The sequence below is a fragment of the Aulonocara sp. 'chitande type north' Nkhata Bay genome, linkage group LG3 (assembly GCF_057382095.1).
Source record: "Aulonocara sp. 'chitande type north' Nkhata Bay isolate Kocher_YH1m ecotype deep benthic linkage group LG3, A_spYH_male_GT1.1, whole genome shotgun sequence".
Classification (NCBI taxonomy): domain Eukaryota; kingdom Metazoa; phylum Chordata; class Actinopteri; order Cichliformes; family Cichlidae; genus Aulonocara; species Aulonocara sp. 'chitande type north' Nkhata Bay.
Genome location: NC_141346.1, coordinates 34,813,563 through 34,838,034, shown reverse-complemented (window position 1 = coordinate 34,838,034; position 24,472 = coordinate 34,813,563). Strand labels below are relative to the sequence as shown.

General features: G+C 40.1%; 2 protein-coding genes across 2 annotated transcripts; one reads left to right on the top strand and one right to left on the bottom strand.

Annotated features, from left to right (window-relative positions):
- Nucleotides 1–1,887: 1,887 nt before the first annotated feature.
- Nucleotides 1,888–14,717, bottom strand: LOC147335304 (uncharacterized). The gene is made up of 7 exons (XM_086277907.1): nt 14,470–14,717; nt 12,614–12,718; nt 12,041–12,130; nt 11,711–11,785; nt 5,304–5,374; nt 5,048–5,219; nt 1,888–3,345 (listed from the first exon to the last, which is right to left on the bottom strand). Exons 2-7 carry the CDS (start codon nt 12,680–12,682, stop codon nt 3,136–3,138), a joined length of 687 nt encoding a protein of 228 aa, XP_086134033.1. The 5' UTR covers nt 12,683–12,718; nt 14,470–14,717; the 3' UTR covers nt 1,888–3,135.
- Nucleotides 14,718–20,002: 5,285 nt separating this feature from the next.
- LOC147335303 (FH1/FH2 domain-containing protein 1) lies at nt 20,003–24,408 on the top strand. The gene is made up of 8 exons (XM_086277898.1): nt 20,003–21,065; nt 21,196–21,336; nt 21,473–21,655; nt 22,314–22,670; nt 22,792–23,042; nt 23,405–23,633; nt 23,726–23,834; nt 24,007–24,408. The coding sequence occupies exons 1-8, from the start codon at nt 20,598–20,600 to the stop codon at nt 24,033–24,035; spliced, it is 1,767 nt and encodes a 588-aa protein (XP_086134024.1). The 5' UTR covers nt 20,003–20,597; the 3' UTR covers nt 24,036–24,408.
- The last annotated feature ends 64 nt before the right edge of the window (nt 24,409–24,472 follow it).

Sequence of the window (24,472 nt, the reverse complement as noted above, 5' to 3'; positions counted from 1 at the left end):
GTGCATTCACACGCAGAAGGATTTAAACAAGCAGGCAAGTGATTAAGGCCCCTTTTCAACTGCACTCAAAAGAGCACTTGAGTGCTTAAACATTTCTTCACACTGAATGTGTGCTTGTAAGCATTCAACTGTCTGTAAGATGTTTTTTTAATGCTTTAATACACCCTAAAAACGTCGCCATTCAGGAACAACCTGTACAGATATTTGCCATTGTATATACATTCACGGCAGATACGGATACACTTCTGTACCTACATTATTACCTACAGTTTAGCTTTGGGCAGCTGCTCACAATCTTACTTATGAAAAGTCTGTTTCCTCTGCAGCAGTTCTGATTGTTACCATGGCAATGCAAGCAGTGAGAGGAGGAGGAGGAGTGAAGAGCGCTAACCTCGTTATTGGACCCCCCCTCCCCCCTTCAGGCCCTTTTGTCAAGAGCAGCTACACTGCTGGGACATGAGGGTTGCATTCTTCTTTTTCGGCTCAACAGAGTGAGAGGCACAAGTAGTTCAAGCACCGAGCACTGTCATCTTTTGTCAGAGTGCCTATTCTGTAACTCTGCATGGTCTAAAAAAAAAAAAAATCAGAAACAATAACTCAACATTTTGCAAAAATGTCATGTGACTGACCTGCAACTTGTACAGCTCTCTCTCTCATTTAGTGTCACCTGGGATGAGCTCCAGGATCACCATGGATGGGTGGGAAAATATACATATTTGCATTGATAAGATCCTGCAAGATAAGATCAATGCAAGTGTAATCTAGATCACAGAGTGGGACAGAAATGAGTGAAGTGAAATATATATATATATATATATAAAAAGTTAAAGTCATAGCAGTTGACCTAAAGTGTTGCTGAGGCTTTTGGAGGTTTACAGATAATCCTATGTGTAACCACCTAAAACTGAATTTTGGACATGAAAATGCAGAAAGTGTAGGCAAAATTGTTGGTACCAGAAGATCAGTGTAGTCAGTTTGTAGTCAGAGCTTTACTCAACAATCCTGTTTAAACCAACTTTGGTTCCTTCAAAATGCAGTTTCCAAACCATTTGCTATAGTCTAAAAATGGAAATGTAAGGCAGTCTCGAAAAGGGAGATTTTAGACTATTATTGACTTATTTTATTAACTTAACTGCAATGATAAGCAATGGCAGGCACAAAGTCCAGAACTGGAAAACCCTTATCTACTATCTGGATATCCTGACTACACCGGACACAGTAAAATAAAGAAACCGCTGATGTTCCCAGAGGCTAAGGACCCCATTATACCCACCATGTCCTGCCTGGCAAACAGAACTGTACCACAAAGTTGACGTTAAACTGATATCGACTTTGTCAGTGTTGTCATTAGCTGCCGTTTTCGCTAACTCGTGCAACTCTTGATTTTTGTAACCTGGTGTGTTATTCTACTTCCTGCCACCCGGTTAAAGACAGCATGATATGATGTCCCTGTGTTCGTGTTCTTGTTGGTCCAGGTTCAACACTGCAAGTGACCAGTGACATAGCTGTGATGTCATAGTTTTGCAATGTGGAAACACCATCACAACACACACCAAACCCTAACCCTGACTGCCATCCTATTTTTTCTTGAGAGTCCATCGACAGGCTTTTTCCACGATGCAAAACTATGACATCATAACAATGCAATTGGTCACTTGCCATGTTGAACCTGGACCAGCATTTACTACAATAATCCAAAAACAACGCCCAATACGGGGATATGAGATACAATTGTGTTGGTTTTTACTATTTTACATTTGAAGATGTATGAGTGCTAATGGTAGTAGCTATAACGAAGACATAAGTCAGCAGTTTAGCCTCATTTCTGCAACCTGCTTGGTTTTAAAGTGGTAGTGGAGAAAAAAAGAAAGAAAGAAAGGCTTTTGTTGTCAAAATACAATCTAGTTTTATTGAATTTCTGGGCCCCATGAAACAGAGATAAACACATATAGAAATAAGATGTAAGACTACAACATGACAACAAACTAGGAGAGAAAAATCTCTAAAACTAACCAGTTAACACAGTGCAACCTGATATTAACCTAAAATGATCATTTTTCTACAGGCAAGCAAGCATCAGTAGTGTGACGTGTGGAAGAAGAAAAAACAACCCTAACTTCAAAACACATACAAAACAACATAAAATGAAATGTACAGTACAAACATAGCCAAAAGATGGCGTTTTCTAGATATTCCAGCTTGAAATAAACAGCATGACTGATTGTCAAGCTTAGTCCTCTTAAATCATAATTTACATAAGCATTCTTAAATATGAATGTAAGACTGTGAAATAGTGTCCAAACTCCTGTAACACACTGCCACCAAAGCTCGTTTTATTTTGAGGTCTGCGGCGCGTAAATTAATACATGTAATTTATTCGTTATAACAGATGTGCTGTAGATCATACACGATGGGAGCTGTATCAGATCTCTCCTGGTAATGCTTTTTAAATTGGGTCACGCTCTACTTTGGAACCATCGAGTCCCTGCATTCACAAACTGTACTCCTCAGAGGAAGAAAAGGGGACGGGGGGCCACGAAGGTGTCGACAGTGCCAAGGACATAGGAGACGTACTCGAACAGCAGTTAAGATGCCGCGGTACAAACAGAGGGATTGCATAGTTCGGCAGCATTGTCTTTCGCAGGTTTTCCTACCGAGCCTCCTAGTTTCCTTTTTAAAAGTACCTGCACAGCCATAAAACCTTGCCCCCCCCCCCCCCCCCTCTGTGTCACTCCAGTGGCTTGTTAGAATAAGGAGCGAGATGAGAGGTCTATTTTTACAAACGAGGGGGTGAGGAAAAGTGAGACGGAAGGTGAGATTTTATGAGACAGAGGCAGGAGCTGAGTTTGTGTTGTGTTCACTGTGAGCACATTCTCGATCAAAATGCGCCGCGTTATGAAAGTTTCTCAGTGCCTTTTTGGTTTCGAGGGACGACCTTCGCTTAAAGTCAAGATATTTAAAGAAAGGAGGAAAAGAAACATTGAACACAAATTCAGTATTGCTAATCTATTATTATCTTCAAGTCTTTCTACTCGTTTATAAAGAAATTACGCTATCCACTACATTATATGAGTCGGTAGAACTTTCTGTCATTTCTGGAATGAAACTAATATCCTGAAGCAGGCATGGCGGGGGTCAAGCACTGGCCCACGGAAGGAGGAAAGACACGATAAAAACAATGAGAGAAACAGAGAGAGGTAATGACAGGAGGAGGATAAGAGGAAGAGAGAAGGACGACGGCCACAGAGACGTCAGTTTGGAGCCTCGGGTCACCTCATCAGGACTCTTCTGCTTCTCCACGTTTGGCCTGCAAATGATCAGTGGCCTGACCTGTGATATGCTCTCCTGAAAGGCAGATGCAGGAGAGAACTGAGATAGACCTCAATTTCTCTGTTTGTACTTCATTTTTAGACCCTAAATGAGCAGAGTAACTAATTAAAGCAACAGGGAAGTAATAGTATGAACCTGGAAAATTCTGTGCATTCAGTGACTCAGAAAGTATTTGGATAATGACACTTTTCAGGGGGCAATTTTCTCTCTCTGTACACCACATAGTAGATTTAAAATCAAACAATCAATATTCAAGACTTTCAACTTTAATTCAAGGGGTTTAACAAAAGTACTGTATTAACTGCTTTACCATTTCTATAAAGATTAAGCCATATTCAAAGCAGTGTTGCCAACTTAGCGACTTTGTCACTATATTTAGCGAGTTTTCAGACCCCTTAGCAACTTTTTTTCTAAAGAAAGTCGCTAAAAAAACACGTGAAAGAGCGTATCGCTTTTACTCTCAACAAGCAGCGGGTGCTGTAACACAGTCAGTCCTCCTTTACTCTTTTACTCTTATGCTGTTTTGTGGATCACAAGGTTTAAAACTACTTATAAACACACACACACACAAAGTAACTCCACCAGAGTGCCTATTTCGGGTCACTTTTGCCGGTCCAAGCCCGGGTAAAGGAGCAGGGTTGGAATTGTGACATTAAAAAAAAACAATAATTGCTAAAAGAAATTTAATTTGTAGTTCTAAATAAACTCTAAATGCATTTAGGACGTTTTTACTCACTTTATGTCTCTTCCACGATGTTATTTCTCTCTCCAACAACATAGGTTACAATTAGATTAGCATGATCAATTATGCAAATTAGGCGATGACGTCATTTAGCGACTTCTAGCGACTTTTAGGACAGCCAATAGCGATTTTCCTTACTGAGGAGTTGGCAACACTGATTCAAAGGCTCAAGTATAATTGGACAACTGACTGACAAGCAGCTCGTTATTTCATGACAAATAAAGCAGACATAATAGCTGAATTTTTGTGAATTTCAAATATGAATGAATAATTGATACCAATAGCAGAAGGCCTGAAGGACCACAGAAGATGACTAAAAGTGCAAGATGGCAGGATTATTTCAATGGTTAAGAGAAAAAACATCCCAACATCTAAACAAGTCGAGAACACTCTCAAGCAGGTAGGTGTATCATTGGGTCTCCAATCAAAAGATGCTTTTGTTAATGGAAACAGATGTTTACAATGAGGTGCAAACCACTGGTTACAGGCTCAAGCCTCAGAAAACATGTGAAAGAGCCAAGTGTACATATGTTTGGACAGACAAAATCAAGACTGACTTTTATCACAATGATGGACGAGAAGGGGAAAAGTTAGTATGTCAAGCACGGTGGAGGCAGTGTTATGACATGGATACACTGTCCATGTCGTGTTTATTGATGATGTGACTGCTGATAGAAGAGGACAACGAATTCTGAAGTGCAGAGGGGGTTATACTCTCTGCTCAGATTCAACCAAATGCTGCAAGCTTGATTGGATGATACAAAGCAGGCTGCAAAAGTTTTTCATGGCAAAGAAATAGAATTTTCTACGGTGACCTGATGTCAACCGAGTGAAACACTCTTTTGGAGTATTCAACTAAATGCATAAAATTAATGCAAATTTGAATAAAAACCTCTTGAATTAAAGCTGAAGGTCTGCACCACAATCACATCTTGATTGCTTGATTTTGATTTGTTTTTATTTATTTCTTCTTACCTCGAGTATGGTTCTGCTGTGTGCTCTGTCAGGACTAAGCCTCAGATTCCATCGATGGGATCTATGGCTTCGCCCGCCATCATCCTCGCTCTCCGTGGTGTCTTGTCGCGCTACTCGAGGACGTTTCCGTCTCCGTGAGCTGATTCGCTGGAGAGAACCAGGCTCCTGGAGTCTGAACAAATTGAGTCACAGGCACAAGGTCAGATACAGTAAGGTACAGTGCAGCACACTGTGTGAATATGAACGTGTCGGTGACCTGCAGTCTGTATCCTCTATATCCGCATCTGCGTCACTCTCCCCCTGAGGGTCAGATAACACACACTCCTCCTGCAATGGAGCGAAAAAGACAAGAAAAAATATATAATAACCAACAGAAACACAGAGGAATGTGTTAGCAGCCATTAAGCTGGGATAAAATATGACAAATACAAAAGTGTTTTCAATTTTTTGAGTTTTTAAAATGAAAGAAACCCATAAATCCCAGTGACTCATCACAGACCAACACAGTTTGTGAAACCAAATACCACTTGATGATGGCATTTGTCTGTGTGAGTGTGCTAATGCGTCACTTTTTATATTACCACCATTGTTATTAAGCATGAATCAGCTCACACCTCTATCCATAACGTAATGAAGTCAGAGAGTATTTATATCCCAACAGTACCAGTCTTTTTACCTCTTTCTGTCACAGACAGACAGACAGACAGACAGACAGACAGATAGATAGATAGATAGATAGATAGATAGATAGATAGATAGATAGATAGATAGATAGATAGATAGATAGATAGATAGATACTGAATAACGGGGATAACTCAAAAATCATTGATTTGTCTAAAGGTTCCTATTCCAGAACACAAAATATATCACTGAATACTAAACTGTATATTATAGTAACAAGAACTACTGCCACTCTGTACTGAAAATATAAGTTTAGCATTTAAAAAAAAAACAAAAAAACAATGAGCTATTAACATAATGTGCTGTGTGTTTTTATCTCTGGCCAAAAAATGCAGTTCCTGTAATGGCCACTTGAGGCTGAATCCAAAAGCAAGTCACCACAGCGCCCTATGTTAAAATGGCTAATTTTGCAACACAACTATAAATTGTTACAGCCTGCTACCAAAAAAAAAATCTCCCTTTTCAAGACTGCCTTACATTTCCATTTTTTAAATATAACTCATGGGTTTAAATTATAGCAAGGCTTACAGTTTCCATTGACTGAGGGTGTGGCCTCAAATGAGCAGGTGGGTGCAGACACAACTATCCGGTTGTTCAGTGATGACGTGACGAATCCTACTTCCGGGCCTAAAGTAGTCTGTGTTTAATATGGCTTTTGTGTTGTTAACATGTTTAATGTTATGTATTTTCTTATATTTAATCTCAAAAAGCTCCTAAAACAGTCAGTGATCACTGTTGACCTCCCTCGGCTTTTATTACCGCTAATCATTTATTTAAGCTCAGTTTTTAAAACCTTAAGATGTAACTACAGCCCAGCCCATGCTGCAGTATATGAATGACTAACCTTGTATTATGGATGGATTATCTCAGTTGTTCTCCTGGCTGAAGTTTGGTCCTTTAACAGCATCCTGCCATGCGATTACATTTGTTCCTGACCACCGAGAACAGTCACGTTAACTTTTATCGAGTGGAAAAAAACGTTAGCTTGTTTATATTATGCTAACATAGCTGTGTCGCTAGCGGTCACGTAGCACATCATTATATACCAGCTAGCTCAACTTCAGTAACCCTACAAACGTCACTGCTGTTTAGTTTTCTGTCTTCATTTATGCTGGAAGTGATAACAGAGCTGTACGTTTTAATTTGTTTCCAAATCCCCGCAGTCAGGACATGCTTTATTGTATTTAGATAGAAGCTAGCGAGCTAACTCCCTGCTAACTTCTAACTCCGTTAAATGTCATAAATTCCGTTTTCACGGATGCCTGGATGCTAAACTCAATTGTTACACCTGGTAGTGCAGAACGCTGATCATTTTATTAATACAGATGAAAGACTTTAGACAGTTTTTCAACTCTCAGTAATGCCATAGTGATCGTTTGATATATGGACCTGCAGCGGAGTTTAGGTCCAGACACGGCTAGTGACGTCAGACTGAACAATCGGATAGCAGCTAGCTGCATGACAGGGATATAGCAATGATTTTCGTACAACACAGTACTGCAATATTTTGTGATTTTTTTTAAGAATACCAAATATTGATAACTTTTTAAAATATAAACAGCATAGACAAACTAACGTTTTTAGCATTTAAAAAATCACTTTCGTGGGGCCCCACTTTGCGTGGGGCTGCATGGCGTCAACGCAGTTAGCTTGTTCACTCATTAGCACCATGCAGCCCGACACACAAGGTGATCCACGATAACTCCCTAACAGAGATTTGCAGCGTTAATGTGGTTATGGTGTTGATGTAATTTTAACGAGATTAACGCTGACAGCACAGCATGTTAGAACAGCTGCACTCTGCTAAACAAGCTACCTAGTTCAGGCTAGTTTTAGGTTCAGGCTACAGTAAACAGATAAAGGCATTTTATTAAATGATTTCATTATATTTGACTTGTTTGGTAAATTGCTCATGCTTCCCCTTATCTTGGATATTGTTTCATGTAAGGGTAGCTAGCATTATCACCATCAATTCAGGAAAACTGTATCACAAATCAAATCACCCACCTCACTGATTAAAATATTTGCGGTGCTTATTTCCATTTCGATACGTATAAGCCAATTATACAGAGTTGTGCAAAAGTCTGGAGTCCCTCCTAATTTAAATTTTTTGCTTTAAAGAGCCAGAATTTTTATTTTATTTTTTAAAGTGGTCTTGAGCAACAGTACTCCAGCCTTTCTGGAGCTCTTCCACAGTTTTTCTTTGGTTTTTCCCCTCTTTCTGTCAGTCCAGTGGCTGACACTTTGGTATTCGCAGCCTGTCACAAAACACAAAACTTGTACTCATTTGTGAAATCTGTGCAAGATGCCAGAGGAAATAAACTATTTGTGCACCAAAAAGGGTATTCCCAAAGAGCTATTACCCAAAAACCTGGCAAAACGCTGGATGTCCTTTAAAAAAAATCTGTGGAAGACAAGTAGAGGACAGAAGAAGTGTCAGGCCTAAAAATCTAACCACAGCAAGAGCCAAACTGAAAAACAATAGCAACCGGTCCGCTGGAGTGAGGAATCCAATTTTTGTTTGTTTGTTTGTTTTTGAGGAAGTCAGGAGAGAGGAACATAAGGATTTTTGTTTGTTTGTTTGTTTTGTTTTAACATTTTATTGCTATGTCTGGTTTTATTACTATGTGCATATTAGGGCTGCCACGATTAGTCGACTAGTCACGATTACGTCGACTATCAAAATCGTCGACGACTGATTTAATAGTCGACGCGTCGTTTGAAGCTTTGTAAGATCACAAAAGACGCAGGAATAAGTAGTAGGATTTAAGAGTGTAATAACGGACTGAAACAGAAGATGGCAGCACTGCATGTACAAGGATGCCAGCTGCCGTTAAACCCCGAAGAAGAAGAAGCTGTGTCCCAGAATTCATAGCGCAGCCCAGCTCAGTTTCCAACAATGGCGGCAGCTAGTTAGTTTTAATGCTACTCTTATTATTCTTTCTGGGTCACAAAATACACGTTTAACATATTTTCAGGCGAGAATGTAGCTGTGTAAACATCAAATATCTGCTCAGTTTATCAAGACACCACATATTTTCAAAAGCGCTCCGACGTTTTCGGAGACATCTGTTACCCACTAGCTTGATAGCGAGCCGGGGGCTAGGCTCACTAGCGCCGTGAAGAACACCGGACTCCCGGCAAATCGTTTTCAAACCCACCGCCGTCTTTCGCTACTCAGGTTAAACATGATATATAAGTCACTTAGATAATTCGTTATGTTATTGTTTGGCTTTTTTTTAGTACCGTAATTGTCGGGCTATAAGCCGCTACTTTTTGCACAAGCTTTGAACCCTGCGGCTTTTAGTCAGGTGCGGCTTTTCTATGGATTGTCCATGATTTTTGTCATATCGTAAGACGATTTGTTTTGTGTGTTCCGCTGTTGTACGGCACTACGTTGCCTGGCGGAAGGATCGGGGTTCAAGAGTGGTATGTTAGTCACATGTCCGTCCGCCAGGCAACGTAGTGCCGTACGAAGTAGCGCGAAAAACAAACTTCAAAGTAGCGCTACGCATTCAGCGGGAGGCGTGGATGATGAGCGGCGATAAACTTGCGAAAAGCAAGTTATGCTCAACTCCACCGGTGGATTCTGACAGCGTGGAAAAGTGTGAAAGCATCCACGATCACCAACGGATTTTGAAGGGCTGGACTGCTGCATGATGGAGAGGAGGACACCGCCACGGCCCTTCTGAGGGTGTTCGACTCTGACACTGACAACGAGGATTTCTTTGGTTTTGAAAGTGACAACGAAGGAGAGAAGCGGAGAGTGGATGACGAAGCCATCCTGAGCCTGTTTGTATCCGACACTGGAGGAGAGGACTTTGGTGGTTTTAGTGCGCAGGAAGAAGAGAAAGATGGTGGTGAATGACTGACTTTTCTTCTTGTTAAAGCTGTGTCACTGCACCTGAGCCTAAAAGGTAGTCCGAATCTATTTTTTCTGGTGTGCTGTAGGCTACTGTTATGTACTACATGTGCAAATATGTACCCATAACTTGTTTTTCAAAATATTAATAAAAGTGATGTCTCCAAACAGCCATCTCTTTCCTGACAATTCCCTTTGTGCATATTCTCTTACATATGATAAGTCAACATTGAAACACCTGCGGCTTTTAGTCAGGTGCGGCTAATGTATGTACAAAACAGGATTTTCCCCTGATTTTAGCTTGTGCTGCTAATATTCAGGTGCGCTTTGTAGTCCGGGAAATACGGTATTTTATTTGTTCCTGGGTAAATCGGTTTGGCTGAGATTAAAGTTATAGTTTTCACACAGCTGAATAAACGTCAAGCAGACAGCATATTTGCACTGCACAAGACATAATGTGGATTGCACAACACTGGTCACTATATTCTTCATTTCCAGTTAATATTTGTACAGCTGCTGTTATTGTGTGTATATATATATTTATTTATTTATATTTCTTCATACATTCTTATATAGTTCTATACTGTGTATTGTGTATTTTGTTGCACAGTTATTTTATTTTCAACTTTAATTTATATATTTTATCTTATTCTTTTCCAGTTAAATTTACCCTTCATTCTAATTTGTGTTGTACAGTTATTTCATTTTTAACCTTAATTTTTTATATTTTATTCCTTCCTAGTTAAATTTACACTTTTTAATTTTTCATATTTATTTCCTATCTTATTCATAGCCTTTTCCTTTTTTTTTTTCTTTAGGTCACGAGCAGTTGTCTAAGCATTTCACTACATATCGTACTGTGTATGACTGTGTACGTGACAAATAAAATTTGAATTTGTAAAATTTGAATTTGATTATCAGTGTGAGATGCTCGAGAATTTACTCCGGTGTCCTGTTATATTTTAGATAGCAAGGAGTTTATTAAACTCCACCAAAACAATCTGCAAATTTCATTAAAATTTAATAAACTATCACCTTGTCTTTATTGTTAGCACAGACCGTAAACACTTAAAGCTGTAAGCTAATGATAGTTATATAAGAGCAGATGCTGCTGGTGCAATAAGCTGTACGTTTTACGTCCAATGGATGACCTGATTAGTCGACTAATCGCAAAAATAATCGGTGACTAGACGACTATCAAAATAATCGTTTGTGGCAGCCCTAGTGCATATTAGTATTGTACAGCACTTTGGTCTACCAGGTGTGTTTTTAAAGTGCTATTTAAATAAATGATGATGATGATAAGTGAGCGTGTATGAAGCACGGTGGAGGCTCCATCATGGCTTGGTGTTGCATTTCAGCCAATGGTGTTGGAGATTTTGATCTAGGACAAAGAAGAACTTTGAATGTCCTTCAAGAAGCCTGGAGAACTATTCAAAAATTAATTAAAGAAAGATTGTCTAAGAGATTTCAAGCTGCGTTGAAAAATAAAGGTCGTACCAAATATTGACTTTCAAGCTCTGTTTTTGATTTATATGCTGTATTTACCTGTAAGTTTGTGCATGTTAAGATAAGATAAGATAAGATAGAAATAGATAATTCTATTCTAATAGAATAGAATAAAATAAAATACTATATACAGTAGAATAAAATAGAATAAAATATACAATAGTATAAAAATAGAACACAAATTCTATATACAACTGAGTAAAAATACAACTTTGTCAGAAAAGTTTCAGTATTTGCCTCAAAATATGACAAAATATAGAGATGTTAGGGCTGGCTCAAGACTTTTGCACAGTGCTGTATATCAGTTAGCAATAAATGGTCCAACCCTAGTTTTAAGAGACTGAAAATCCTTTTTGAAAATGTCTATCTGTGGCATGAGCATCAATCATCTGGCCTAAGTGAACCCTGGTATTACTCATGTACTGCTCACAAGCTGGAATCTTAAAAGCCTATAAAAATGCCAGCTGCCTGCCAGGAAATCAACACAAATATCAAAAAGTCTTATAACGTGTTACATATCTGGACTCCACACACAGCGCTCTGCAACAGCATTAAGTAGCTGCACACAGAGCACTGTCATAAAGACACGCACACATATGCTACACATTACCTCTGTGCCGTATCCCTCAGAGTACCTGGTTACCATCACTTTGTTTTTTCCACAGCGTTCACACAGCCGCGTGTCCTGAGAACAGAAAGCAGGAAGAGAGACAGACCTACTGATTAGATTCACATCTCGAAAAAAAACAAAACGAAAAGCTAACACGTGATTCGTCGATATCTGTGAACAGGTACTTTAAAATAAAACAGGGCAGCGACAAAGATGCAGAGAGGTCGTCGGGCAGCATTTAGAGCCTGATTACAGATGAAGAAACACTCTCAGATCTGAGCGGGTTGAGCGACGGCCACAGACACTTAAGTGGAAAGCCTGAGCACTCACCGGCGTAGGCGTGTGTGCTTCTGAATAAAGTGTACAGGGACCGGCCTCGCACAGACACGCTACATCTACCTCTCTGCAGCTCACCCCCATCTAAGACAGAGAGACAAAGACAGGGAGGATAAACAACTGTGATCTGCTGACTTGATGAAGCTTCTGGTCCCTTTTATCCTTAGACAGCAGCATAATGACAGAGATATAGGGAAGGAGTAAGAAGCTTGTACAAACTTACATAAGGTACAGCTATATCACTGTCACATGACCTGGGATGAGCCTGGCTGTTGGATATCATTGGCAAAAGTTTTCATATCTCTGTCAACGGCTCAGAGGAGAGATTTCTGGCTTTTGACATTATCTGCCTACTCACTTAAAAATGCTTGACTGCCAAGTGCTGAACACTAGAGTTATTAAAAGGAAAAAAATAACACAATTAAGTCAAAAAGTTGGGCTATTACGTGTTCAGCAACTGGACCTGTGGGTTCCTTCGGTTACATTTTGTGTCAACTGCAGCCTACTTTAGAGCCACATGCAGATCTAAGAGGTACGCCGGTAGCAGGTATAAATAAACAGCCTCACCTCACAGTCATTGTCGGACGTCTCTCCGAAGGTAAAGAGGCCGTGGGAGTCGGATTCCCTCCGCAACATGACCTCTGACCTGGCTCACGCACTCACATAGATTTGCTGAGACGCACAAACAGCACACAGTCAGGTTCAAAGCTTGTCATCACTTAACCGTGAACACCTTATACTCGGTGTCTTCTTCTGATGCTGATACTTAGCAATGTGCTGAAAACAACAGAGTGACTAAAAGTAGTTACCCTATTCCTGATTTCTTAGGGTTTGGTTTTTGCATATTTGTCACGCTTACATGTTTCAGAGCATCAAACTAATTCTAATATTAGACAAAGAGAACCAGAATAAATACAAAATGTATCCGTTGCAACAAGTCGTCCTGAAGCAGCAAAGCAGCCCTGACCATCACACTACCACCACCATGTCTGACTGTTGGTATAATGTTGTTTCATGAATTGCTGTGCTAGTTTTTTGCAGATGTAACAGGACTCAAACTTTCTAAAAAGTTCAGCTTCTGTCTCATCAGTCCACAGAATATTTTCTCGGAACTCTTGAGGATCAGCAAAATATTTTTGGTAAATGTGAGACCTGCCTTTGTGTTCTTTTTGCTCTGCAGTGGTTTTCTCCTTGACCTCTCCCATGCAGTCTGATTTTTACCCATTCTCTTTCTTATTGTTGAATCATGAACTCTGACCTTAACTGAAGCAGGTGAGGCCTGCGGTTCTTTAATGTTGTTCTGCGGTCTTTTATGACTTCCTGGTTGAGTCGTCCGGGTGATCTTGGAGTAATTTTGGTAAGCCACTCCTGGGAAGGTTCACCAGTGTTCCACTGTTCTCGAGTCCCAAAACCTTAAAAATGGCTTTGTAACTGTTTCCAGACTAACAGATGTCAATGACTTTGTTTATCAGCTGTTTCTTTAGATCAGGACATGATGTGTTGCTTTTTGAGATCTGAGCCTGCTTCATTTTGTCAGACATCTTCTATTGAAGTGATTTCTTGATTCGCCAGGTCTGGCAGTAGCTAATGAACCTGAACATGATTTAACAAAGCGGGGCAATTAGTTTTGCACACAGGGGTTGGATAGCTTTATTTTTACTTTTATAAATAAAGTCATCATTTAAAAAACTCGTTTTTTTAATTTTAATCAGTTATCGCTGTGTAATGTTAAAATGTGTTTGATGATCTAAAAGAAGTAAGCATGACAAATAAGGGGAAAAAATCAGAAAGAGAGTACATGCATTTTCACAGCACTGCAGATATTATAAAAGTATGAGCAACATCAGTAGCAACATTAGACATTTATATATTTTCCAGCTAAAAATACAAGCACAAATCACTTAAATGTTCTTCTGTTTTTAGCATGTATTTGTTCAATGAGGACCTGTAATTAAATGACTTTTTTTCTTTAAAACAGTAATAAATCAGTCATAGCTGGGTCAACTAACAGCCTGGAAAACCGTGAAGTGTTGTGCTTTGAGTGAATCAGTGAGGGGATAAATGCGTTATTTGGCTACAAACTTGGTGTTACAGGGGTGTGCAAATATGACGCGGTCTTTACTACGCAATCCGCGAGCTTGTGCTATCAGAGATGTGTCATCACGGCACCTCACTGTAAAATCCGTTCAGCAGTGTCCGCACTCCCATTACGTAATAGCACAGCAATCAACGTTAGGGAGCCGGGGAACTTTTCCCATAAAGATACGGGGAAACACGCCGTCTGCGTTTAAAGGTTTTAATTTTTTAACAAACAAGAATTCAAACATCAGCTACAATTTTCAATTAAAAACATTACGAAATAAACTAAATGAATTACAAGTAAAAAGCAGTAATTTAGAAAAGAACTGAGTGACCCGTCTCACCTCAAACGCATCCTGTCCAAAATCGCGGAATAAAGCCATGGACGGTGGTCGTAGTTGTGGTCGTAGTTGTGTAGTATTTAGAGGATGAGCAGCAGGACGCGGCGGTGTTTGTCATTGTGGCGCGGGGAAGCCATGAGCTCGCGCTGCTTGTGAGTGTTTGACATTGTAGCAAATCCTCCGTGTGATGTCAGCGCCAGCGATGACGGGCAGCTACGGTCCGGGAAGCGCGTGCTCACTGGGAAACCGAATGTTCGGGAGCGCGGAGAAGCAACGGCACATAACAGGGATTTCCGTCCGGTGTTTTCAAAATAAATGCCTTTGAAGCTAACCATTGCGTGCCTTTTTTGTACCACTCATACATTTGAAAATGATGAATCTGTGGACGGAATACTAAAAAACAGGTGTGAACGTTTCCTGAGACAAAACGTAAATCCAGTTGTTGAAAAAAAATGGTTTCAAAATATTACAAAGTATAACTTGAGAACCCCCCTGAAAATTGAATTTTTAGTAAAAACTAAATTACACTTAAAATATAAATAACAAGATAGGTATTATTGGATTTTTCAAAAAATCTGATGACGTTTCACAAATAGTTTTTACTATCCATAAGTCACAAATTCTTTTTTCGATGTCTTAAAATTTCAACTAACTCGAACCTGTGAGAAAGAGTGGCCTACATGAGAACTTAGTCCACTCTTAAACACTAGAAAGAAAGAAAGAACGAAAGAAAGAAAGAAAGAAAGAAACAAACAAACAAACAAACAAACAAACAAACAAACAAACAAAGAATGAAAAGTGGGATTTATTTTTAAGGCTACAGTGTTTATTCATACTATTTGTATTTATCTGTGGTAGTTTTATTTGTACATATTAACCGGTATCTATGTATGGACAGCAGAGAAAGAATTTCATTGCACAGAGAAATGCTTTTCTTTGTACACATGACAATAAACACTTTGAATCTTGAATCTCCTAACGGTTCCACAGACATGATTCTGGGCACTGCTCTGCTATGGGTACTCTGTCCTCACTCAGGGACCTTAACTGTCCAGTCACATTCTTTCCTCCAATAAAACACCCATTTCTTGTGAGTTAGTATATGAGCTCATGTTATATATATCCAATAATTCAGTGCTCTTAAAACATGACCTGATTCAAATGAAGGTTTTTTATATTGCACTTTTCTACAGTACTGGAGCACTCAATGCACTGTATACAACATGCCTCATTCACCCATCATACAAGCACTTTTTTGTATGCCTAAGTGCTTTCCATCTAACAATCATACTCCTCAATACACACTACTCAACTCAGGGTTCAGTATCTTGCCCAAGGATATTTGGCATGTGGACTGGAGCAGCCAGGGATTGAACCATCAGTCTTCCAGCTAGCAGATGACCTGCTCTACCTGCAGCATCATATGATAACAAGGTGATCATTTTGAAACAGGTGTTTTGATGCCAGAAAGAAGTAGAAAGGACCACGGTGGTTAAATAAAATAATAATTATAAGCTCACGGTCTTAAATCTGGATTTTTGGTCAAATTGCACATTTCTGTTTTTGAAACAAGGACATGTCCACAGGTATGCAGACATGTGAATATGGATGCAATTTTGTGTGTGTATGTTGATGCTTTTATCTACATGTAAAAACCATTTCACACCACTGAAAACTGAGCTTTTGATAAAAACACCTTCCAGAATTTAGATTTTTAACTCCTCCATTTACAGGTGAGCAAGGAAAGGGGCAAAAGTGTGCACCTGTGTCTCCTTTCCTGATGTCAGATGGTGCTCTGTGTTACTATTTATAGGATTTTCATTGGCCGACATCTCTACACAATGAGCTGTTGTCACATGCTACTCTGCCATGCCCTTGACAGCACATGAGGTTGTTTTCTGACATTTTCATGTGGATGGGAGATATTTAAAAAACAAACAAACAAAAAAAAAAACAACAGAAAAAAAAAATACAGAAAAATCTTTGTTTTAAAAAATACTTGTTTGTCCGTACAGCAGTCCCTCGCTATAACATGGTTCACTTTTCACGGCCTCGCTGTTTCGCAGATTTTTTTTGCATGCTTTTTTTTTTAAAGCGCATTGTGTTCTGCGTCCTGATTGGCTGCACACCATTGTCAGTCAATCTCGTGCCGTGTCTCCCGTACTGTACAGAATGCTTTCAACTTGTCAAATTTACATAAATCTTCGATCTCTAGCAGTGTGATTCTGAAGTGCTGTACTGTACGTTTTATCCCCAACAAACACAAGAATGTTGACGAAACGTTTTGCACGGTCAAAGGCATCTATGGTAGCATCCAAAAGGCAGAGGACAATGCTAACCATAGCACAGGCAGTTGGACTTCTGGACATGCTAAAGGAAGGTAGAAGTTACCGTATTTTTCAGACTGTAAGGCACGCCGGATTATAAGGTGCATTAAGTAAAACAAAACAGTCAGAAAAGTCAAACTTTACTCAAGTCATTCTTCTTGCTTTCTCCACTTCCATACGACTGATTCATTAGTGTTGAATTCTCTCACAGCTGCTCTATTCTCATGTTCTGGACCTGAAAACAGGGTTTGATCTTTGGTTTCATTCCATAATACTGGACTTATTTTTCTACGGTTTGAACTTTGAGAGTGTTTAAATACGAGAGAAAAGTGTGAAAATGTTCATGCCTGTCTGAGAAAAGTGTATAACGTGTGCAGTGAGGGTTTTTACAGCCTTAAAACATCTATAATAATTGTAAAAAAAAAAAAAAGTTGGCTACTTCGCGGATTTCACCTATCACAGGTTGTCATTGGAACGTAACTCGCGCAATAAACGAGGGACCACTGTACTCTGTAACAATGATAAGATATGATACTAAACTGCCAGAATATTTTAATCCATATTGTTCTCTACCTCTGGCTGGGTTGTCACACCCTGGTTTTGTGAGCCAACAATACATCAGGTCCAGTGAAAGGAGAAAATGTACCATCACTGGTCACAAGTCCCGCATTGTTGCAATGAATGTGTGCTAGAAAGAAGTGTGGCACACTGGTATGTAATTGTCTTCAGAAAAATAAGACCTTCAGTTGCTTGGCGAAAGATGGTGCACATTCAAAGGCATGTGTTGAGTGGTTTGAATGTAATTCAAGGTCTTTTTTTAGCTTGTTCTAGAGAATCTTTGGCATGAAGCTGAAAGCACATGCCCAGTTCCTCTTAGATTCAGGTTCAGGATACTTTATTTGTACCTGCAGGTAGATTTGGTTTGCAGTGGATGAGTCATCAATCCTCACATGCACATTTTTCAAGACAACACAGAAAACACAGAGCCCCTTCAACATCATCTACATTTTGTTCATTTAAATGATAGCTGCTGAAAAAAGCTACTTTTACATAGTTTAGATTTTATTGTTCTGCATTTGGGTTAATGCATTTATGGACATAATAATAATAATAATAATAATAAATAATACTGTATCTGGATCAGTAAAACAGCTAAACGCTATCATTGCATTCTTTCTAGAAAACTGTGACATGGTCACTGATATATGCATCTTTATTATCTAACTAAATTGATAAGTCCTAGTTCTAAGTGACCTTGTAAATGAAATATTTAAAGCTCTAATTCCTGACCCCCCACTTCTCAAAAACATCAAACTGGGTACGATTATGGGTAGTTTTTATCCTGATCTTTATCTTGGCACAGGGTTACAGTCAGCAGTTGTGCCGGGACAGACAGAGAAGCAGTTGAAAAGAGATGCATACAGTCACATATACAAACACGACAACACAAATATACAGAGGGAGACATGGAAGTTCCCACTCATTTTAATCAAAAGAACTCACCCGGAAATGCCATTCCCAAGGGGGATCTGTCTGTTTTTGTACAGATGTCACATGATAACTAAAATATTGTTAGGTTAGGGCAGCTGACATTATGTCTGGTAACTGGGTAAGAGTCAACCTAATTCAGCCTTTAACTGCAAGTATGAACATGTTTTAGTGAACACACACCTCACTATCGGTACTAACAGATTTTTTTCTTAAAGCCCTTAACAGAAATGGTCTCAGTGGAGACGTGGCTGTAAAGTAGTCATTCTTAAGGAAGGAAAAATGGAGAAAAGGCTAAGGTATGCAGAACTACACAAGAACTGCACTGATGAGTGATGAATTCAAGTGTAAAATATTTGGTTGATATCAGTATATAAGGAGGAGGCTCTGTCATGGTTTGGAGCTGAATTTCAGCCAGTGGTGTTGGAGATCTGTCAAAACGATTTTTCATGTGTAAAAGTACCACCAGGTTTTTATCCACCATTAAATTCCACCTGAAAAGCATTTGCTGCCTTGTTCTGCATTACAATGATCCAAACATACTGCCAATGCAGTAAAAGCATGCCTAGATAGAAAAAAAACACAGTGGAAGTCAGTCATGGATCGGCCTCCCCAGAGCCCGGACCTCAACAGCACTGAAGCAGTGCGGGGTCATTTAAAGGGGGCCAGCATGCAAAGAAGAGCTTTGTCTTAGCCTGAAGAACTATTCCTGAAGACTACCAAAAATTTCCCAGAGAGAATTCAGGCAGTGTTGAAAAATAAAGGTGGTCGTACCAAATATTGACTTTCACGCTCATTAGAAATGTACAAACTCTGTTTTTGCCTTAGATACTGTATTTCCATATATTTTTATATGTATTTCAATTCAATTCAAGAACTTGTTCCACCTATTTCCCCCTTTTCCAAAATGTAAATATGAAGGGTGGTCTGAGACTGTTGCAGTACTGTATATGCTAAATGAGCTTAACCATTGCAAATAGACCTCATTTTAGCCAAAATGTCCCTTGAGCCCTACTGCTGCTTGTAGACAGCAGGCCCACTGAACAAGATAAAGTGTAATTAGGAGAGGCTTAATGGCCTTGGGAGGGATCCGCATTAGAGCTGCACGTCGACCATGCAAACGACTCCCTAGAACACAACTGTGTATTTTGTGTTTTGAAATGCTACGATATTAACGATTATAACTTGCAATCTTACAGCAGTGTTTTTGCAGTTATGCTCACTGAACTCTGTTTTTTAAAGTCATTAATTTGTTTTCATTAAGGATTTATTTTCTGTTATGAGATGCTGTTGTACCCATGAATATTTTCTCCATTTTAGCACAAGGTTTAAGCAAAGGATTTACAAGCATGCATGGAATAATGGTGCGTCATTGTGTGCTTTGGCCTAATGTCGTGCAGTTACTGTTTGCTGATTTGTTGTCCACAAAGTTGCATGTAAAATGAAAGCAGGTCAACATTTGGTCAGTTGCACTCTTTTATGTGCTCATAGGGGAGAAGGGGAGGCAAAAGAGGAGGGGATATCACAGATCTTCAGAGGCAGATAGAGAGGTTCTGTATACACAAGTAGCAATACAAACAGGAGATCCAGGCTCGATAAGAAAATTAAGGGAAAGGGTGCAACTCAAATAAGCCGAAATTGATACACCAACGGACGAACGAGTCTCTCTCGCTTCCTCATGAAAGCGCCCTCGTTGTCACTTGGAGAACAACAGAGGAAGATGAATGTCGAGGGACGGCTACAGAGGCACATCATTTGGATATTCAGACAGGCATTCTTTGGATTTTCTCATCAGATTTGGATACAGGACTAAATACAACCTGTCAAAAATTGTAAGAATTTTCCTTTGTCTGAGGCTGTGAGCTTCTGGCACCCAGGCAAGATACCGGTGGACTTTTGGATCAAACACGGCTTGTCATTTTAGATGCGAGGGACAAACGCTACACCCTAAGGCAATTGCAGGTTACGGTGCAGCGAGAACACCCAGAGGTGGTTGAAAAATTGTGACTTGGGTGTGTGAGTTATGCACTTCTGTGGTGGACAAGTGAGGCAGAGCATCCACAGACATTCAGATGGATACAGAGTGTTTGTGAGGTGGTTGTTGAATGCATGGTGAGAAGACAAGGAAGGATTTAAGTTTTGCTTTATGTGAAAGATCAAGACGTGTGGAAGAACCTTATTCCTTTTTTTTCTAATATAAAAAAGAAGTTTTCACTTTGGAGTAGCCTTTTATTAAGCAGGAAAAAGTAAGTATAGGTCGCCACGGTAATGGTATTGGATTTTTACTTTTGAGTTACAGGCAGCTTTGAAGGAACAATGAAGGAGCTGGAACAATCCAAAGAGCTGACCTGGGATTTTGACCAATCCTGGAGTTCATTGCTAACACCAGCTGCACGCCTCTGTCTCAACACCTTGGATTTTTCCGACCTCTGGGATGAGGAAGACAGCACAGAGGATGAGGGAACCCTAACAACTATCAAATCATCAATTTGTCTCCGAGCACCTCCGGCGCCCCCTCCTCTTCCTCCCCCACCTCCCCCTCCTCCTTCTCTCGCCTCACCTTTGCCCTCAGCTTCACCTAAAGATGGTACCGTTAAGTCTCGCACTTTGAAGCTTCACTGGAGGGAGCTGCAGAATCTGGCACCGCTCCCCAGGATGACACGCTTTGGGACTCAGACCATTTGGGCCAGACTCGAGCCGGTGAATTTGGATAAAAACCATCTGGAGTACTTGTTTAAGTCTAAAGCCAATAGCAGCAGTCTGAACATTGTTTCAGGGCGGCAGGTGAGACTGATGACAGAGACATCCTTTTGTTCATTCATCCATGTAATTCTGGTTTTCAAATAGCTACAAACTGATGTGCATTATATAGATTAAAATGCCTTAAATCCTTTTTTATTCCCCCTCAACACAGAAGCAGCCATCAATATCGGTGTTGGGAGTGAAGCGCAGCAACATCATAACTATTGCCCTGAGCAGCTTGCCCCCTCCGCGCCTCCTCCCCCCTGCTATCTACAGCATGGACAGCTGTGTGTTAGAAAGAGAGGACATTCAGGTACAGTAAAGGGTAAATCGCCCAGATTTCGAGCTAAAGCATTTTTGTTTGATGAACTACCCAGCAATACCCAGGTAAAATAAAAGGGTTACAAACTAGGTCTAAGATAATCTGTTCTACGCTCATTCCAAAACAGCGTCTTCAGGCACTGATCCCGACTGAAGAGGAACTCTGCCTGATCAAAGAGGCCAAGGCCCAGAACCCTAATGCCTCTCTGGCACCGGCTGAGCTTTGCCTCCTCACTTTGGGGGAAATCCCACACTTGAGCACCAGGCTTCAGCTTTGGGCCTTTGCTCTGGATTACGACTCCTTGGAGAGGGTAAATAAAAATCCAATAATTTCCCACTCACAGATCATTACATAATGAAGCTTTGCCAAGACCCCTTGGTGTCACATTTTTATGCACTCCATCAAACATTTAAGATATTCCCATAGACTTCAGTAAGTCTATAAATAGTCTGGTTTTATCAGTGTTCCTGGATGCATAACAGTGATAACCAAAGAACAGAGACAGAAGCTTGTTGCAGATGGAAGAAGCTTGCATAAAAGTTGCCTAAAAAGGAGCAGCCAAGGCAAGCTCCTCTCGTTGTTTTTCTATGGCACGCCACCACTCCCACCCATGTGCAGTTTTCATTGCTTGTATTCATGCAGTATCATGGTACACTTTGAACAACACACAATATGTCAGATAATAACACATAAAATGTAATCAAACATGATAAACTACACTTTAGTGCACAGTTTGGAGAACCGCAAATAATGTCTTGCAAAGTTGAATGAAAGTGCAGGACAAGAGATGCTGCTGTATAAGGACACTGCACTTATACAAACTAACACAGGTTCTGCAGGGCAAAAACACCACTGTGATGACTTCTCCTAATACATCACCTGACTAAAAATAAAAGATGGATGTGATGGCTCAACTATTCTATATGAACCACCAAAACGCCCTCTAAATGTATACTCCTCTTAAAAAGGAAATTGCTGAGCCTCTCTTCCATCTGAAGTTGGGCATGGAACAACTGGCAGCCAGCCAGACCTTCAAGTACATCCTGGCGACAGTGCTAGCGATCGGTAACTTTCTCAACGGATGTAAGGTGAGTGCATTCCGACGCAAGCTTGATTTTATCCATCTTTCCATTATTTCTTGCAACACATTGTTTTATCCCAAGGCCCGTGGTTTTGAGCTGAGTTACCTGGGGAAGCTGTCTCAGGTAAGGGACACACACACTCGCCAGCCCCTGCTGCACCACGTCTGCGTGTTACTGCTGCAGCTCTATCCAGAATCCTCTGACCTCTACTCGGACATCACCGCGGTTACTAAAGGTGGAAAGGTGTGTGGCTGCATCTGTGGATTTGCATTTGTCTAACACAGCTGATTCATTCTGAAGATCACTTATAGAGTCAGTTAAACCAGCAAACTGTGGAAAGCACAAAACCTTCTCTTCTTTACAGTGTGACTACTCCCAAGTCCAGTCTAACTTTACCCAGCTGGAGAGCCTGTGCAAAGCATCATGGGAGCAGGTGAAGCTGCTGAATAAAGCCGACGAAAAGAGGAAAGGAGGAAAGGGGGAAAAGATGAAAGGGATAGGTGATGAGGCCCTGGCCCCGGACGGTTCGCTCCGTCACAGGCTTCCGAAGATTCTGAAAGAGTGTGAGGAAAGGCTGAAAGTCCTAAGAGCCGTCCATCGTAGGGTTATCAACAGGTACTCTAATCATATTTTAAATGATATTTGTTAGCAAACAAAACATTTTCCATCTCAGTCCTTACTCACATAGGCCAAGCACTTTTTCAAGTTTCACTGCTACTTCCTGAGCCGTGGGGACTATTTGTACAGATGTTTTCCATACAAAGTGTACACATCCACAACAGTCTGCTAGCAATACAAGGAAAAGCACAAGGAAGTTTTCATTGCAGCATCTTAAGCTTCTTTGTGATAAATTTTATCTGAAAGTTCTCTAGCAATTGGTGGTTTCCAGGAGGCCATGGATCTGCCAGTGGGTATGGCAGACTGACTGACTCCTTACTCAACAAGTCTTTGCTTACACCGTTTTTACTTTTTTCTAGGTTCCACTCTTTTCTCCTGTTCCTTGGCTACTCCCGGGCCATGGTGAGGGACACCAAACCGGAGGACTTCTGCAAAACCATCAGTAACTTTTCCCTGGAGTACAGGACCATGCAACAGGCTATCCTACTGCAGAGAGAAAGAGAGCGGGAGCGACAGAAAAATGCGACCGAAAGCCCGGGTCCAAACACCCCTGTAGGAAAAAGAAAAAATCAACAAACTCCATCAAAGGTTATTACACTAAATTAATTTATACAAAAATATTATAGTCAATTTGGGGGGTATGAGGGCACTATTTTATTAATCCATTCATACTCCTCCAGGACAATGATGAGCAGGGTAGGCTGGAGGAGGTACTGAGAACACCCGAGTCCATGTCAAGATTGGATGTTACTTTGCCTCGAAACAGGAAGAGGATGGCTGACCTCCAAGGTACTTTATATAATATGCTCATTCCATTTTTTGTATATATATATATGTACATGTATATGTATACCCCCCCCCCCAACAGCCCTTTTGAATGTCTCCCTACTTCTGAGGTCTCAAGGTTGGCCAGTATGATTGTCACGTGTCACAAATGAATTCCTTTTTGTTTACCTCACAGGTGCATTTTCTCGGAAAATGAAGTGGTGACCCTGCTGACATATGCAGAAGCAATGTGTGATTGTTATTAATGGCATTGTTGTTACACTGCAGCTTTACATTTAGAGCACTATACCAGTAAGAGATTGACAAGCGCATGAGATTTCACATGCTATTCAATGTTAATGAATAAAATGGTTTTGGTAAAATAATGGTTTTGATCAAATACATAAAAATATATTCATTTCTATCTCTGTCTTAATGGAACTAATTCAAATAAACTACAACTTCAACAATCAATTGGATCAAATCTATTGTGTATGTAACATTAACTGAATTTTTCATATTAGCTCCTTAATAAAAAATAAATAAAAGTAAAGACTCAAAATAGAGACTGGCAAGCGTGTCTGTTTTTAGGACTTAACCCCTGCTGCTCTCAACCAGTAAAACACTACAGTTGTGCCTCGGTTTCGGGTTAAAACAAAGCA